At 42.5% G+C, this 17,793-nt stretch overlaps 1 protein-coding gene across 1 annotated transcript in view; it reads right to left on the bottom strand.

The window, feature by feature from the left end:
• Nucleotides 1–17,209, bottom strand: part of frzb (frizzled related protein) — a 73,198-nt gene extending 55,989 nt beyond the window's left edge. The window contains exons 1-2 of the mRNA XM_051930695.1: nucleotides 16,271–17,209; nucleotides 10,060–10,119 (exon numbers count right to left, since the gene is read on the bottom strand). Of these exons, the coding sequence (XP_051786655.1) occupies nucleotides 10,060–10,119; nucleotides 16,271–16,724 (514 nt within the window). The 5' untranslated portion in view covers nucleotides 16,725–17,209. The remainder of the gene's footprint in view (nucleotides 1–10,059; nucleotides 10,120–16,270) is intronic.
• Nucleotides 17,210–17,793: the final 584 nt, after the last annotated feature.

Below are 17,793 nucleotides of genomic sequence, written 5' to 3' on the forward strand. Positions count from 1 at the left end.
AAGTATTCAGACCCTTTGCTGTGACACTCATATATTTAACTCCGGTGCTTTCCATTTCTTCTGATCATCCTTGAGATCACCTTCATTTGAGTCCAGCTGTGTTTGATTATATTGATTGGACTTGATGAGGAAAGCCACACACCTGTCTATATAAGACCTTACAGCTCACAATGCATGTCAGAGCAAATGAGAATCATGAGGTCAAAGGAACTGCCTGAAGAGCTCAGAGACAGAATTGTGGCAAGGCACAGATCTGGCCAAGGTTACAAACAATTTCTGCCATACTTAAGGTTCCCAAGAGCACAGTGGCCTCCATAATCCTTAAATGGAAGACGTTTGGGACGACCAGAACCCTTCCTAGAGCTGGCCGTCCTGCCAAGCTGAGCTACCGGGGGAGAAGAGCCTTGGTGAGAGAGGTAAAGAAGAACCCAAAGATCACTTTGGCTGAGCTCCAGAGATGCAGTCAGGAAATGGGAGAAAGTCAACCATCACTGCAGCCCTCCACCAGTCAGGGCTTTATGGCAGAGTGGCCTGTTGGAAGCCTCTCCTCAGTGCAAGACACATGACAGCCCGCATGGAGTTTGCTAAAAGACACCTGAAGGACTCTGAGATGGTGAGAAATAAGATTCTCTGGTCTGATGAGACCAAGATAGAACTTTTTGGCCTTAATTCTAAGCGGTATGTGTGGAGACAACCAGGCACTGCTCATCACTTGTCCAATACAGTCCCCCACAGTGAAGCATGGCGGTGGCAGCATCATGCTGTGGGGGTGTTTTTCAGCTGCAGGGACAGGATGACTGGTTGCAATCGAGGGAAAGATGAATGCGGCCAAGTACAGGAATATCCTGGACAAAAACCTTCTCCAGAGTGCTAAGGACCTCAGACTGGGCCGAAGGTTTACCTTCCAACAAGACAATGACCCTAAGCACACAGCTAAAATAACGAAGGAGTGGCTTCACAACAACTCTGTGACTGTTCTTGAATGGCCCAGCCAGAGCCCTGACTTAAACCCAATTGAGCATCTCTGGAGAGACCTAAAAATGGCTGTCCACCAACGTTTACCATCCAACCTGACAGAACTGGAGAGGATCTGCAAGGAGGAATGGCAGAGGATCCCCAAATCCAGGTGTGAAAAACTTGTTGCATCTTTCCCAAGAAGACTCCTGGCTGTATTAGCTCAAAAGGGGGCTTCTACTAAATACTGAGCAAAGGGTCTGAATACTTAGGACCATGTGACATTCCAGTTTTTCTTTTTTAATAAATCTGCAACAATTTCAAAAATTCTTTTTTTTGTCTGTCAATATGGGGTGCTGTGTGTACATTAATGAGGAAAAAAAATTAACTTAAATGATTTTAGCAAATGGCTGCAATATGACAAAGAGTGAAAAATTGAAGGGGGTCTGAATACTTTCCGTACCCACTGTACTTTTAGGAAGTCACTGTGCACTGGAGAGATTCCAAAGGATTGGAAAATGGCAAATATCATCCCGTTATATAAAAAGGGTGACAGGGCAGATCCAAGCAACTATAGGACAGTAAGCTTAACGTACATCACAGGAAAATTAATGGAAGGAATTATTAAGGATAAGATTGAGCAACACACGGCAAGGACAGGAGTTATTAGGAACAGTCAGCGTGGGGTCAGAAGAGGGAGGTCGTGTTTTACTAACAGGCTGGAATTCTATGAGGAGGCAACAAAAGGATAAGACCAGAGTGGAGCAGATGATGTTCTTAATCTGGACTTTCAGAAAGCATTTGATAAGGTGCCACATGAGAGGTTGGGCATCAAACTAAAAGAAGTGGCAGTTCAGGGTGATGTTTGTAGATGGGTGCAGAATTGGCTCAGACTCAGGAAGCAGAGGGTGATGGTGTGAGGAACCTCATCAGAACTGGCTGATGTTAAGAGTGGTGACCAGCAGGGGGCAGTGTTAGGGTCACTGCTATTTTTAATATTTATAAATGATTTAGATAGGAATATAAGTAACAAGCTGGTTAAGTTTACAGATGATACCAAGATAGGTGGATTAGCAGATAATCTGGAAGGACTTGGACAGCAGACAGGCTTGGGCAGATTTGTGGAAGATGACATTTAATGACAGTAAATGTAAAGTATTACACATTGGAAGTAAAAATGTGAGGTTTGAATACACAATGGGGGGTCAGAAAATCGAGAGTCCACCTATCGACTTCCAGACAGTGTTGAGAAGCCATTATGAAGGCTAACAGAATGTCAGGTTATATAGCGCCTTGATGTGTGGAGTACAAGTCACAGGAGGTTCTGCTCAACCTTTATAGCACACTTGTGAGGCCTCATCTGGAGTCCTGGGTGCAGTTTTGGTCTCCAGGCTACAAAAAGGACATAACAGCACAAGAAAAGGTCCAGAGAAGAGCAACTAGGCTGATTCAGAGAAACAGGGGATGAGTTATGAGAAAAGATTAAAAGAGCTGAGCCTTTACAGGCTATTTCACTGTCTGTATCTTTTAATTCTCCTTCACTATTTCTGATGCCCTTCACCTCCTCCTTGACTCTTCTTTTACTACTAAAATACTGAAAGAATCTCTTAGGGTCGTCTGTCACCTTATCTGGTATATTCCTCTCCAACTGTCTTTTATGAGTTTTCATTAAAAATATTTAACTTGGGATTGAAATGAGTCGACCCTGCTGGCACCCCAACACTTCCTTGAAGCCCTCAAGTGTCCTTCCACCCGTCCACAGCTGATATAAAGATCTCTCAGACTGGCTTTGAGGGGAGGACTTGTGTTGTGCTTGCGTTATGTTTGTAATTTTATGCTCCTTTTTGGAGGCGTATTTATAGATAGATAGATAGATAGATAGATAGATAGATAGATAGATAGATAGATAGATAGATAGATAGATAGATAGATAGATAGATAGATAGATAGATAGATAGATAGATAGATAGATAGGAAAGGCACTATATAATAGATAGATAGATAGATAGATAGATAGATAGATAGATAGATAGATAGATAGATAGATAGATAGATAGATAGATAGATAGATAGATAGATAGATAGATAGATAGATGTGAAAGGCACTATATGATAGATAGATAGATAGATAGATAGATAGATAGATAGATAGATAGATAGATAGATAGATAGATAGATAGATAGATAGATAGATAGATAGATAGATGTGAAAGGCACTATATGATAGATAGATAGATAGATAGATAGATAGATAGATAGATAGATAGATAGATAGATAGATAGATAGATAGATAGATAGATAGATAGATAGATAGATAGATAGATAGATAGATGTGAAAGGCACTATATGATAGATAGATAGATAGATAGATAGATAGATAGATAGATAGATAGATAGATAGATAGATAGATAGATAGATAGATAGATAGATAGATAGATAGATAGATAGATAGATAGATAGATACTTTATTAATCCCAAGGTGTAATTCCCACACTCCAGCAGCATCATACTGATGATAACAATATTAAATTAAAAAGTGATAACAATGCAGGTATAACAAACAGACAATAACTTTGTATAATTTTAACGTTTACCCCCCCCGGGTGGAACTGAAGAGTCGCATAGTGTGGGGGAGGAACGATCTCTTCAGTTTGATTATCTAAATATTGCGGGGGGGTTTTTTTTGGAATACTAAATCCAGACGTGATTATTTTTTTGTTTCACTTTCATTAATATATTATAAGAATTATCCCGATTTGGTTTTGTCTTTTCTCTCTGGCGCCACCATTCTGTGGATCCCGTTGCTGTGGTGCGTCCTCTGGTTGCTGGTGATGTTTCCTCTAAGGTCGTGACCCTGACCTCGGTAGATCAAGGGTTTAAAGGTGGGCTCAAGCAGCCATGTTTTATCCAAGTTTGACAGTGTGGACCACCGGGGCACATACAGCCGCTGTAATCCAACACAGACAAGCCACACAGCACACGTTTTATTTCACATGGGGTAGCCCTCTTTCTCAACTCCCCACCAGAGCCGGCCTTAGGGTGAAGCGAATGAAGCCCAGTGCTGGAGGGGGCCCACTGCGCCCAAGGTATTTGTTTTCCTGTGATGCGACGCTGCTGCGGAGGGCCCAATGGAGCAACAGACTCCTTCACTCCAACCTCTATTACTAATTTTTTTATATTTATAATTCACGGGCAACATATTCCATCACCTAATTACTCCACGTGGACGTCTCCACTCGGCACTCCAATCTTCATTACGCTTCACTCAAGCCCGCGTGCCTGTTGCCGCCTCCACTGCGGTAAGTTATTTTATACCGAAATCTGAATATCTCGAAAGTATGAAAACAAGCTTTAAAACCGAATAAAAATGTAAAAACAAAATAATGTGGATCTCATCTTCATAAAATAAAAAAAATATATAAAAAATATAAAAAGCAAAAAAAAAAAGTGCTTGGCCTAGCTATTTACCTCCACATGCTGCCTGGCGGAAACAGCAAAAGCTGGCTAAAATGTAGCTTTATCTGTTAATGTATCGTCACTAAAGACATTTATGCGGGCCGCTCCGACCTCCATCACTCGTACCCTTCACTCAGGGCCTTGTACGACAGTCTGCGCTGACAGCTCCTGTCAGTGTGTTACGGTTACGGTTGTCAGTGTCAAACGGAAATCAGCAAAAAGTGATGGTTGTAGATGCCGGGAAAATGCATTTCTGCAGCTCAGAGTGCAGGAAATCGCTTGTTGGCCGGAGTTCTGCCCCGGACCCCCTAGCTGCAGGGGTCGGGCCCCTCGGTATCAGTTTGCTTCGGGCCGGCTCTGTCCCCACAGCACAGTACATAAAGCACCCAATTGTACGGTCCAACCCATTAGCCTTTTCCTGTTTCTTCTTCTCCGTCTCCACTCCTCTTCATCCCTCTTCTTCATCCCGGCTCTGGCTCCCCGCGTACAACGTACCCTGAAGTGCTCCAGGTGTTCATTGACTCACTTCTGGCAGCACTTCCAGGTGTGGCAGAAAAGCTCCTCTCCAGGGCTCAGCAGTCACTGCAGCACCCCCTGGCAGTGCCCACGGACCCCAACAGGGCTGCACCAAACTCCAACTCCCATGAAGCCCTATGGAAGCCCAAGGCACTGCTGCAACCCAGGGTGGGCTGCCACCTAGTGTTCTGGGGGAAGTGATGCTCTGGATACACTCCACCCACCCCAGAGGCATCCCGGCCGTACACCTCAACAGATAATCTCTCTGACCTTTGCACTCTGGGGTTTCTCTGGTATTTTGGGGTTTTCCTTCGTTGATTTCCTGCTTTAAGAACTTTTGTCTGTTTCCTGACTTACATTTCATTTTCTGGTCCTCCGTTCAAACCATTTCTGCCATTTCTTGGAGAACATAAACTCGGATCACAAAACGTCGGACCACAAGATGGAACAGCCGTGGTCCGGAATCAAAGAGGTGGCTTCTGAGCAGCAGTTGCAAAGAAATGGGATGGCAGGTCTTACTGCATATCTACTGAAGATCAGTCAGTCAGTCAGTCATTATCCAATCCGCTATATCCTAACACATGGTCACGGGGGTCTGCTGGAGCCAATCCCAGCCAGCACAGGGCAGGAACAAACCCCTGGGCAGGGTGCCAGCCCACCACAGGGCACACACACACACACACACACACCCAGCACACACTAGGGACAATTTAGGATCGCCAATACACCTAACCTGCATGTCTTTGGACTGTGGGAGGAAACCCACGCAGACACAGGGAGAACATGCAAACTCCACACAGGGAGGACCTGAGGAGTGAACCCAAGTCTGCTTACTGCGAGGCAGCAGCGCTACCACTGTGCCACATGCCGCCTCTAATGAAGATTCCACATGAAAAAATCCATTCTGATCCAACGTGTTCACTACATCACGATGCCATGTCTATGCACTTGGTGCTTTTTATCCTGGAGTGTGTTGGTGGAAGTCTGAGCCATTTGTGAGGTCAGGTACTGATGCTGTACGAGTAGACGTCGTTCAGGATTGACGTTCTGGTTCATCCCAAAGGTGTTTGGTAGGGTCGAGGTCAGGGCTCTCTGTAGGCCATTCATGTTCTTGTGGACCTGGTTTGGGGTGCAGTCATGGCTAAAAGTTTGGAGAATGACCCAAGTGTTAGTTTTCACCAAGTTTGCTGCTTCAGTGTATTTAGATCTTTGTGTCAGATGTTTCTATGGTCTACTGAAGTAGAAGTACAAGCAGTTCAGAAGTTTCAAAGGCTTTTATTGACAATGACATGAAGTTTATGCACAGAGTCCATATTTGCAGTGTTGGCCCTTCTTTCTTTTTCAAGACCTCTGCAATTCACCCTGGCAGGCTGCCTGACAATCAACTTCTGGGCCAAATCCCAGCTGTCCATCCCTTCATCCATTTTCCAAACCACTGAATCCAAACACAGGGTCACGGGGGTCTGCTTGAGCCAATCCCAGCCACCACACGGCACAAGGCAGGAACCAATCCCGGGCAGGGCACCAACCCACCGCAGGACACACACACCAACACACCCAGCACACACTAGAGACAATTTAAGATCACCAATGCACCTAACCTGCATGTCTTTGGACTGTGGGAGGAAACCCACGCAGACACGGGGAGAACATGCAAACTCCAAACAGGGAGGTCCCGGGAAGTGAACCTAACTGTGAGGCAGCAGCACTGCGATGACAGCCATCCTTTCTTGCATAATCAATGCTTGGAGTTTGTCAGAACTGGTGGGTTTTTGTTTGTCCACCCGCCTCTTGACCACAAGTTCTCAATGGGGAGTTTCCTGGCCATGGACCCCAAATTTCAATGCTTTGTACCCCCAAGCCACTTAGAGCCACTCGTGTTGTTGTGCTTTCAGTTGCAGAGCACAGCCTGATACTCTTCAATGCAGGAGGCGGGGTCTCGGCGCATCAGCTGTTCTTCCAGCCAATGAAGTTCAGTGGCTTCCTGATTGCGTATGGATGAGGTTAATTTGCATGCTCCATATATGGATGTTTCAGGGCGGCGTTCAAGGCAGGCTCACCTTTGCATATTTACAAGGTGATTGTGGTTTATAAACTGAAAATTACATAGAGATATGCAGGCGGCAGGTGTTATAAATCTGATATTTTTATTTTTGTCATACGCATTTTTGCTATTTATTTATTTATTTTATTTTATTTTTTTTGGCGAATATGTATTTTCGTGCTTGAATCAAAAGTCTTATAAATGAGGCTGCCGATCTTATCATCCATCAATCAGTACCTGACCTCACAAATGCTCTTTTTGGCAGAATGGGCCCAAATTCGCACAGACCCCCTCTAAAATCCTGTGAAAAGGAGAGAGGGGGCCATTCTGAATGTGAAATTTCCCCTTGGGATTAATAAAGTATCTATCTATCTATCTATCTATCTATCTATATAGTGCCTTTCACATCTATCTATCTATCTATCTATCTTATAGTGCCTTTCACATCTGTCTATCTATCTATCTATCTTATAGTGCCTTTCACATCTATCTATCTATCTATCTATATAGTGCCTTTCACATCTATCTATCTATCTATCTTATAGTGCCTTTCACATCTATCTATCTATCTAATCTATCTATATAGTGCCTTTCACATCTATCTATCTATCTATCTTTTAGTGCCTTTCACATCTATCTATCTATCTTATAGTGCCTTTCACATCTATCTATCTATCTATATAGTGCCTTTCACATCTATCTATCTATCTATCTTATAGTGCCTTTCACATCTATCTATCTATCTATCTATCTATCTATCTATCTATCTATCTATCTTATAGTGCCTTTCACATCTATCTATCTATCTATATAGTGCCTTTCACATCTATCTATCTATCTATATAGTGCCTTTCACATCTATCTATCTATCTATCTATCTATCTTATAGTGCCTTTCACATCTATCTATCTATCTATCTATATAGTGCCTTTCACATCTATCTATCTATCTATCTTATAGTGCCTTTCACATCTATCTATCTATCTTATAGTGCCTTTCACATCTATCTATCTATCTATCTATCTATATAGTGCCTTTCACATCTATCTATCTATCTATATAGTGCCTTTCACATCTATCTATCTATCTATCTATCTTATAGTGCCTTTCACATCTATCTATCTATCTATCTATCTTATAGTGCCTTTCACATCTATCTATCTATCTTATAGTGCCTTTCACATCTATCTATCTATCTATCTATCTATCTATCTATATAGTGCCTTTCACATCTATCTATCTATCTATCTTATAGTGCCTTTCACATCTATCTATCTATCTATCTTATAGTGCCTTTCACATCTATCTATCTATCTATATAGTGCCTTTCACATCTATCTATCTATCTATCTATCTATCTATCTATATAGTGCCTTTCACATCTATCTATCTATCTATCTATCTTATAGTGCCTTTCACATCTATCTATCTATCTATCTATCTATCTATCTATTTTATAGTGCCTTTCACATCTATCTATCTATCTTATAGTGCCTTTCACATCTATCTATCTATCTATCTATCTATCTTATAGTGCCTTTCACATCTATCTATCTATCTATCTTATAGTGCCTTTCACATCTATCTATCTATCTATATAGTGCCTTTCACATCTATCTATCTATCTATCTATATAGTGCCTTTCACATCTATCTATCTATCTATATAGTGCCTTTCACATCTATCTATCTATCTATCTATCTATCTTATAGTGCCTTTCACATCTATCTATCTATCTATCTATCTATCTATCTATCTATCTATCTATCTATCTATCTATCTATCTATCTTATAGTGCCTTTCACATCTATCTATCTATCTATCTATCTATCTATCTTATAGTGCCTTTCACATCTATCTATCTATCTATCTATCTATATAGTGCCTTTCACATCTATCTATCTATCTATCTATCTATATAGTGCCTTTCACATCTATCTATCTATCATGGTGGCTAAGGGTTCAATTACAAGTTCATTGAGGCGTGACGGTGAGGTGACCACAAACCTTTAGGCCATACTGTATAGTGTATGAGAGCGCCCCCTCCTGTTTACAGCATCTAATGAAAAAGGCCACCTTTACAATCTGTTGTGGTGTTTCAATGATTTCATGTCTTTTGTATAAGTAAGGAAAAATCTGAAAAAAGAAATTTTAAAGCTGCGGTGGGTTGGCACCCTGCCCAGGATTGGTTCCTGCCTTGTGCCCTGTGTTGGCTGGGATTGGCTCCAGCAGACCCCCGTGACCCTGTGTTCGGATTCAGCAGGTTGGAAAATGGATGGATGGATGAAGAAATTTTAAAGCAGACAGCTTTCATTTTAATCATGAACAATCCTGTCACCTGCACCTGGGGATTTGTTCCTGCCCTGTGCCCTGTGCTGGCTGGGATTGGCTCCAGCAGACCCCCGTGACTCTGTGTTCGGATATAGCGGGTTGGGTATTGACTGACTGACTGACAATCCTGTTACAGGCGATGGGAAACATGGGGTTAAAAAGTCGCCGTGATGTGGTCCGGGCTGAAGACGTCAACTGGGGGGTCTTCATTTTAAAGGTATTCGTAAGGTCAGCCACTTAAAGATGCCCAAAGGGCGACTCTCCATGAAATCCCATCAATGCCAGTTGTTGCCCCATACTGTAACTTTGCACTCTTTGTCTTAACCCTTCCACGTTTGTTTTGCTTTTGCTACACTGGGGTTTTATAACAGAAGATGGCGTCCACAGCTGTTTGCTGAGCTCAAGCCTCAGGTGCTCCTCTAACATCACATCCTAGTTATCAACATGAGCGGCTCTTCATCTCTGATCAGGCACAACACAACCGATGTACGCGCGTTTGACACGACCGATACAACATTGTCAGATTTTTTTAAATAACACACTCAAATCTAAAACTTTGTAAGAGTTTCTAACAGGACCTGATAAAGTAGGGGACAACGTTAGAACAAAACATAGAAATTCTGTTAGGAAATTAATTCAAATATTAAACATTCAGAAGAAAAATAAAAGCATCAGGAATTAAATTCTAAAAAAAAAAAAAGGCTTCAGACTGCAGACAAAAACAATACTAATAAATAAATTCAAAAATCCTCCTACCAGGGCTGGCGCTCCTGCAGTTGCCTCCGTGAGGTTCCATCGAGAAGTCTGACGCTGAGTCTTAAAAGAAAGAAAGAAAAAAACGAGTCACGTCAGTCCGGTAACAGTGCTGACCCAAGTCCGGCCTCAGGGGGTCATTTAGCCAGGGTACACCCCCCAATCACCACCAAATATTATGTTGAGTCCCCCCATGACTGCCCACTATTCTGTTAAGTGTCTGTTTGTCCATCCTGTTGTTGTGTCTCTGTTTTTCCAACAGATGCTGCATCATAAACAGTTGCAATAATAAAATGCATTGCATTTGTCATTCCAACTGATTGTGCATTCACAAACATGAACACTGCTTTTATGAATCCCATACCAAATGGCCTATAACAGACTCACGTTCAATGTATTTTCCATTCCAACAGATGGTGCATCACAAACATTTGTAGCAATAAAATGTATTGCATTTGTCATACAAACTGTTGGCACATTGCAAACATTTGTAGTAATGAATTGCATTGCATTTTTCATTTCAACAGATGACGCATTACAAACATTAACACTGCTTTTATGAATCCCATATCAAACGGCATATAACAGAGAAATTTGTGTTGCATTTGTCATTCCAACAGATGGTACATCACAAACATTATCACTGCTTTTACAACTCCCATACCAAAAGGCATATAACAGAGACACATACATTGCATTTGTCATTGTTCGGCCTCAAGGGGTCATTTAGCCAGGCTACACCCCCCACCCACCACTAAATATTATGTTGAGCCCCCCCCCCCCCCCATGACTGCCCACTATTCTGTTAGGCATCTGTTTGTCTGTGTATCTCAGTGTCCACCCTGTTGCTATGTCACTGTTTTTCCAACAGATGCTGCATCACAAACATTTGCAGTAATAAAATGCTTTGCATTTGTAATTCTAACTGATGCACTCACAAACATGAACACTGTTTTTACGAATCCCATACCAAATGGTATATAACAGAAACATGTGCAATGCATTTTCCATTCCAACAGATGGTGCATCACAAACATTTGTAGCAATAAAATGTATTGCATTTGTCATTCGAACAGGTGGTGCATCGCAAACATTTGTTGTAATGAATTGCATTGCATTTTTAATTTCAACAGATGACGCATCACAAACATTAACACTACTTTTATGAATCCCATATCAAATGGCATATAACAGAGAAATATGTATTGCATTTGTCTTTCTAACAGATGGCACATCACAAACATTAACATTGCTTTAACAACTCCCATACCAAATAACAGAGACACATACATTGCATTTGTTGTTCTACCAGATGATGCATCACAATTCCCTCTACTGACACTACTGTGTGACCCTGAGCAAGTTACTTGACCTGCATGTGCTCCAATTGGAAAAACAAAAGAAATGTAACCAATTGTATCATAAATGTTGTAAGTCACTTTGGATAAAGGCATCAGCTAAATAAATAAATATAAACATAAAGTTTGTAGCAATGAAATGCATTGCATCTTTCATTCCAACAGATGGTGCATCACAAACATTAATGCTACTTTAATGAATCCCAAATGGAATAGAACAGAGGCATGCATTCATTTCAACAGATGGTGCATCACAAACATTTGTAGTAAGGCATTTATTATTACATGTTTATGAAGTCATCTGTAGAAATGACAAACGCAATGCATTTTATTACTAAATGCACTACAAAATCACTCCAATAGATGGTGCACTGCAAACATGAATCCTGAGGTCTATGTTGAGTATTTAGATTTCAACTCATCTTAGACGGGTAGCACAGCTACTTTCACAATAATTTGATTCCTTTTATTAATTATACATTTTTTCAACACTTCAATGACTTATTTAGCTGTGTTTTGAAGTGAATACTTATTTCATAAATTGCCCGTTTATTTATTTCATTTTGGCACCAATGGTAGTTCACATAAAAAACCGGACCTCGCCGACAGAAAAAAAAGATTAAAAAAATCTCTTTTATAGTAACGTTATGTGAGCCATTTCAACAACAACGATAAGTATACATGTGAGAAAAGAGAAACATACAGAATAATTAGATAGATGAAAGGCACTATATAATAGATAGATAGATAGATAGATAGATAGATAGATAGATAGATAGATAGATAGATAGATAGATAGATAGATAGATAGATAGATATGAAAGGCACTATATAATAGATAGATAGATAGATAGATAGATAGATAGATAGATAGATAGATAGATAGATAGATAGATAGATAGATAGATAGATAGATAGATAGATAGATATGAAAGGCACTATATAATAGATAGATAGATAGATAGATAGATAGATAGATAGATAGATAGATAGATAGATAGATAGATAGATAGATAGATAGATAGATAGACAGATATGAAAGGCACTATATAATAGATAGCTATGGGGGAATGGACATATCACCAACAGTACCTCCCCGGGACACGAGAGGGCAGCCCCCCTGGTTTACATCGGGGCCACGGAACTGGCCTGTGGGGGTCCGTGGCCACCACCAGGGGGTGCCTGGACAGCTCCGGTGTCTTTTTCTGTCCTCCCTGGCCATCGGACCTTACTTTTATTCTTTGTTAATTAGTGTTCCCTAATTCCATTTTCTTAGTTATTTTGTCTTTTTTCTCTTTCTTCATCGTGTAAAGCACTTTATGAGCTCCATCATTTGTATGAAAATGTGCGACAGAAATAAACGTTGTTGTTGTTGTTGGACTGCTGCACTTCCGAGAACAGTATAAAGGAGGTGGGGAGCCGGAGTCGGGAGGAGTAAGCTGGAGCTCTCGAGTGAGGAGTGGAGGTGGCAGAAGAAAAGGACAGGACTGAGCATTGTGGCTGGTGGGTGCCCCGTATTGTGTGTGAAAAAGAACTGCGAAAAAACTCTGTGTTTCTGGACATTTGGAGTCCATGTCTGTGTGTCTGGGTTCAAATATACATATATATAATAATAATAATAATAATAATTCATTACATTTATATAGCGTTTTTCTCAGTATTCAAAGCACTATCCACACTGGGAGGAACTGGGAAGCGAACCCAGAATCTTCCACAGTCTCCTTACTGCAAAGCAGCTGCACTACCACTGCATATCCATCCATTATCCAACCCGCTATATCCTAACTACAGGGTGGCAGGGGTCTGCTGGAGCCAATCTCGGCCAGCACAGGGCACTAGGCAGGACACAAACCCTGGGCAGGATAGATCGATAAGAAAGATACAAAAATATAGAACAGATGTTAAAGACGATATATAATACATATTGATTTATCTATTTGTTTACTTGAAGGGGCTTCTGTAAAAAGCTAAATCTCCCCCTTTGGGACAAATCAAGATCTATCTATCTATCTATCAGTTATATAGTGCCTTTCATATTCTATCTATCATATAGTGCCTTTCATATCTATCTATCTAAGAAAGACACTAAAAAGGCTCCATAAGATAGGTAGGTAGGTTGGTTGATTGATTTCAAGGTGCAATAGGACCGACCGATCGATATAATAGATAGTACAGTATATAACAGCTCTAAATATTGTATGGTAGACATTCCCAACATATCATGGAGCTTAAGGACACCAACACGCCTGCTTGTCTCTGTATGGCGGGGGCTCCAGAATTCCTGGGTGTAGTTCTCGAGTATCCCGCGGGGTATCGCGTGCCCACAGCCTTGTCATTCAGTCCCCCGAGTGGCTTTGCGCAGAGAGCTCATCGCGATGCGCGTTTCTGACTTTTTCTTTTACTGTCGCGCGCGTCACTTCGGCGACTTTTTTTTTCTTCTAGCCGAAATAAGCAGGTCTTGTCATATCGAGCAGTGACATTACACCGAAGAGCTGAGGCGTCTGTAGAAAAAGCATCAGAAAATTAAAAAAAAAAAAAAAATACGCGTCCCGAGGAGAGTCGCAATGCGGAGCTGCACCTGCACACACCGCGGGGTCAGCCACGGTGACCAAAAACAATGAGGTGGTCTCCTCACAGCTCCACAGTGAGCTCGCTATCTGTGACTTGCAAACTCCACGCGGGGAGGACCCAGGAAGCGAACCCAGGTCTCCTAACTGCGAGGCAGCCGCGCTACCCACTGCGCCACCGTGCCGCCCCTATATATATATGTGTGTAATGATAATATGTGTATATGATGTGTATATGAAGAAGACCAAAAAAATATCGTATTTGTTCAAAAAAATCATTCTAAACTTACAGCATTTTAGTCACCATCCAAATCCTCCGCCGAGACGCTATGCGCTTGTCCCAGCACTTCTTCCATCCCTTGCTAACATTTCCTGTCTTTTGTCACCGTGTTTTGAGACCCCTATGATTTGTTTTGTTTTTTTCTAACACGGTAGTAAATCGTCTCCCCTTCAGTCTCAATTTTAATTTCGGGAACAAAAAAACAAAAAGTCACAGATAGCGAGCTCACTGTGGAGCTGTGAGGAGACCACCTCATTGTTTTTGGTCACCGTGGCTGACCCCGCGGTGTGTGCAGGTGCAGCTCCGCATTGCGACTCTCCTCGGGACGCGTATTTTTTTTTTTTTATTATTTTCTGATGCTTTTTCTACAGACGCCTCAGCTCTTCGGTGTAATGTCACTGCTCGATATGACAAGACCTGCTTATTTCGGCTAGAAGAAAAAAAAAGTCGCCGAAGTGACGCGCGCGACAGTAAAAGAAAAAGTCAGAATCGCGATGAGCTCTCTGCGCAAAGCCACTCGGGGGACTGAATGACAAGGCTGTGGGCACGCGATACCCCGCGGGATACTCGAGAACTACACCCAGGAATTCTGGAGCCTCCGCCATACAGAGACAAGCAGGCGTGTTGGTGTCCTTAAGCTCCATGATATGTTGGGAATGTCTACCATACAATATTTAGAGCTGTTATATACTGTACTATCTATTATATCGATCGGTCGGTCCTATTGCACCTTGAAATCAATCAACCAACCAACCAACCTACCTACCTATCTTATGGAGCCTTTTTAGTGTCTTTCTTAGATAGATAGATAGATAGATAGATAGATAGATAGATAGATAGATAGATAGATAGATAGATAGATAGATAGATAGATAGATAGATATGAAAGGCACTATATAACTGATAGATAGATCTTGATTTGTCCCAAAGGGGGAGAGTTAGCTTTTTACAGAAGCCCCTTCAAGTAAACAAATAGATAAATCAATATGTATTATATATCGTCTTTAACATCTGTTCTATATTTTTGTATCTTTCTTATCGATCTATCCTATAGTATCTTTCAGATCTACTTATCTATCTTATAGTGACTTTCTTATCAATCTGTCTCAATAGTATCAATTACTTAATGTCTTTCGTATCCATCTATGGACTTATTTTTCATATAGTGCCTTTCACATATATCTGTCCATTTATGTATTATATTACATCTTTCATATCTACCTATTGTATACTGTAGTATCTTTCATTTTGATCTGTCCTATAGTAACTTTCAAATTTCTCTATCTTATAGTGACTTTCTTATCTAAAGATCTATGTCTTATATAGCGCCTTTCACATTTATATATCTATTGTACACTGTACTTTCTTATTGATCTATTCTTAGCGTCTTTCAAATCTCTCTATTAATCTATTATAAAGACCCATTCCTATGTCTATCTATCCATATATGTATTATATAGCGCCTTTCACATCTATCTATTGCCCACCGCAGTATCTTTCTTATCGACTTATCCTTAGCACTTTACAAATCGCTCTATTAATCTATTATATAGTGCCTTTCCTACTTGTCAGTATATTATATAGTGCCTTTCACATCTGTCTATCATATAACACTTTAAACATATATATCCATATTATATACGACACCTTTCACATTTACCCATCACATATGCATTATATAGCACCTTTCACGTCCACCTATTTATTACATACTATAGTATTTTTTCTATTGATCTATCCTTAGCACCTTTCAATATTCTATATTGCCCTTCCTATCCATCTCTCTTATTATATAGTGCCTTTCCTACATCTATCTATCCATCCATATATGTATTTTATAGCGCCATTCACATCTATTGTATATTGTATTTCAGATCTCCCTCTTGGTCTTATAGCGCCTTTCTTGTCTGTCTGTCTCGAGTTCTAAAACGACTCACTTGTATACTGAGACCACCCGCTTGTATCTCCTCGAGGCGCCCACCGAACCGCACGCCCCGGACGGCGCTCACCTGGCCCGTCGGCGGACACGATGGCCTCGGGGGAGATGCAGACCCCTCGGTCGTACACGGGCAGGTCCTCGCAGGCCAGGCTCTCCGGCCACGAGTGGTTGTACCTCTTCATGATGGGCTCACAGCCGCTCTTGGCCCGCTCGCACACCGACTTGCAGGGCTTGATGGGGTCGTGCTGGAAGTCGATGGTGCAGATGGGCGCGTACATGGCGCAGAGGAAGAAGAGCAGCTCGGGGCTGCACTGCGTGCCCAGCAAGCCCTCGAACTGCTCGATGGCCAGGATGGCGTTGGCCTGCGTGCTGTGGTGCAGGTGGTTGGGCATCTTGGTCATGTTCCATGGCATGGACTTGCACATCCTGATGCGGATGGGCTCGCAGGCGGCGCCGAGCGCCCTGGGCATGCCGAGGAGACTGAGGACGGCGGAGCAGGTGACAAGCACCTCCGGGGACAGCATGGCTCGGACCGTGGTGGACGGTGTCTGGGGGATGGCTTGTCCAGGATGGGGAGGGTGGGGCTGAGGCCGGCAGATTACCCGAAGCTCCGCTCCTTCCCGCCCGCCGTTAAGAAGATCCGTCCCAGAAGGTAAATGGACAGCTCGCACATCCAGAGAGGAGCAGAAACTCAAACAAATCCGCGTGGAGGAAACATCTGAATAATCCGACCGAAAAAAAAAAAGGCAGCGGTGCCCCCCTCAACAGGTTTCGTCCCGGCCAATCCGGTCCGCTCGGTCGGTCCCAGCCCTGGTGGTCCTCCTCCTCCACCGCCGTCTGCCTGGATGCTCTCTCGCGACTCACTTCGCCGGCAGACTCGCCCTCCTTTGGCTCAGGATGCCCCCTTTTTCTAACGCCGGCGGCTGACCCTCCCTCCGCCCCACGCCGAGAGCGCCTCTCCTCAGCAGGGGGCGCCTTCGGCCAGCACGTTCACAGTTGGAATAATGCGCCTTAAATAAACGGAACAAGGGGCTAGTGCTTCTCGAACCAGGAGAGCCATCCAGCGATATAGCGCCTTTCAGACGAGACACGACGTCAGAGTCAGACCACCCACGACATCGTTACGTACGACGACGCCAGTGGGCCGCGTCTCGGGGCAGTGAGTGCCAAGCAGGAGCCGCCGCTGAAGTGGGCTCACCGCATCTGGAACCATCTCAGGTGTGGAGTATCACGTCCAAGATTGGTGACATACAGTGATGTACTGTAAATGACGACGAGAAACTGGAGAAATAATTATAAACAAATAAACGAATAAATAAATAAATAAAACGCGTGGCCGGCAGTTCGGGGTGGACATCCAGCTGTGAGCGGCCACCGTGCTGGTTTAGTTCAGACGACAGGAAAGCGCAGAAAGAAAACGAAAGGGTTAAATGAGAAAAGCTAACAATTATCTGGCAACAATGCGTTCTTATATAGCGCCTTAAAGCGCGCAAACAAAGGCCACGTGACCAAAAATAAAAACACGCGAGAGAAAAAAAAAACGAAAAAGAGAAGAGCGGAGCAAATGAAACACCGCTGAGCTCTCGACGTGCA

This window comes from Erpetoichthys calabaricus, chromosome 8 (genome assembly GCF_900747795.2).
Source record: "Erpetoichthys calabaricus chromosome 8, fErpCal1.3, whole genome shotgun sequence".
Lineage (NCBI taxonomy): Eukaryota > Metazoa > Chordata > Cladistia > Polypteriformes > Polypteridae > Erpetoichthys > Erpetoichthys calabaricus.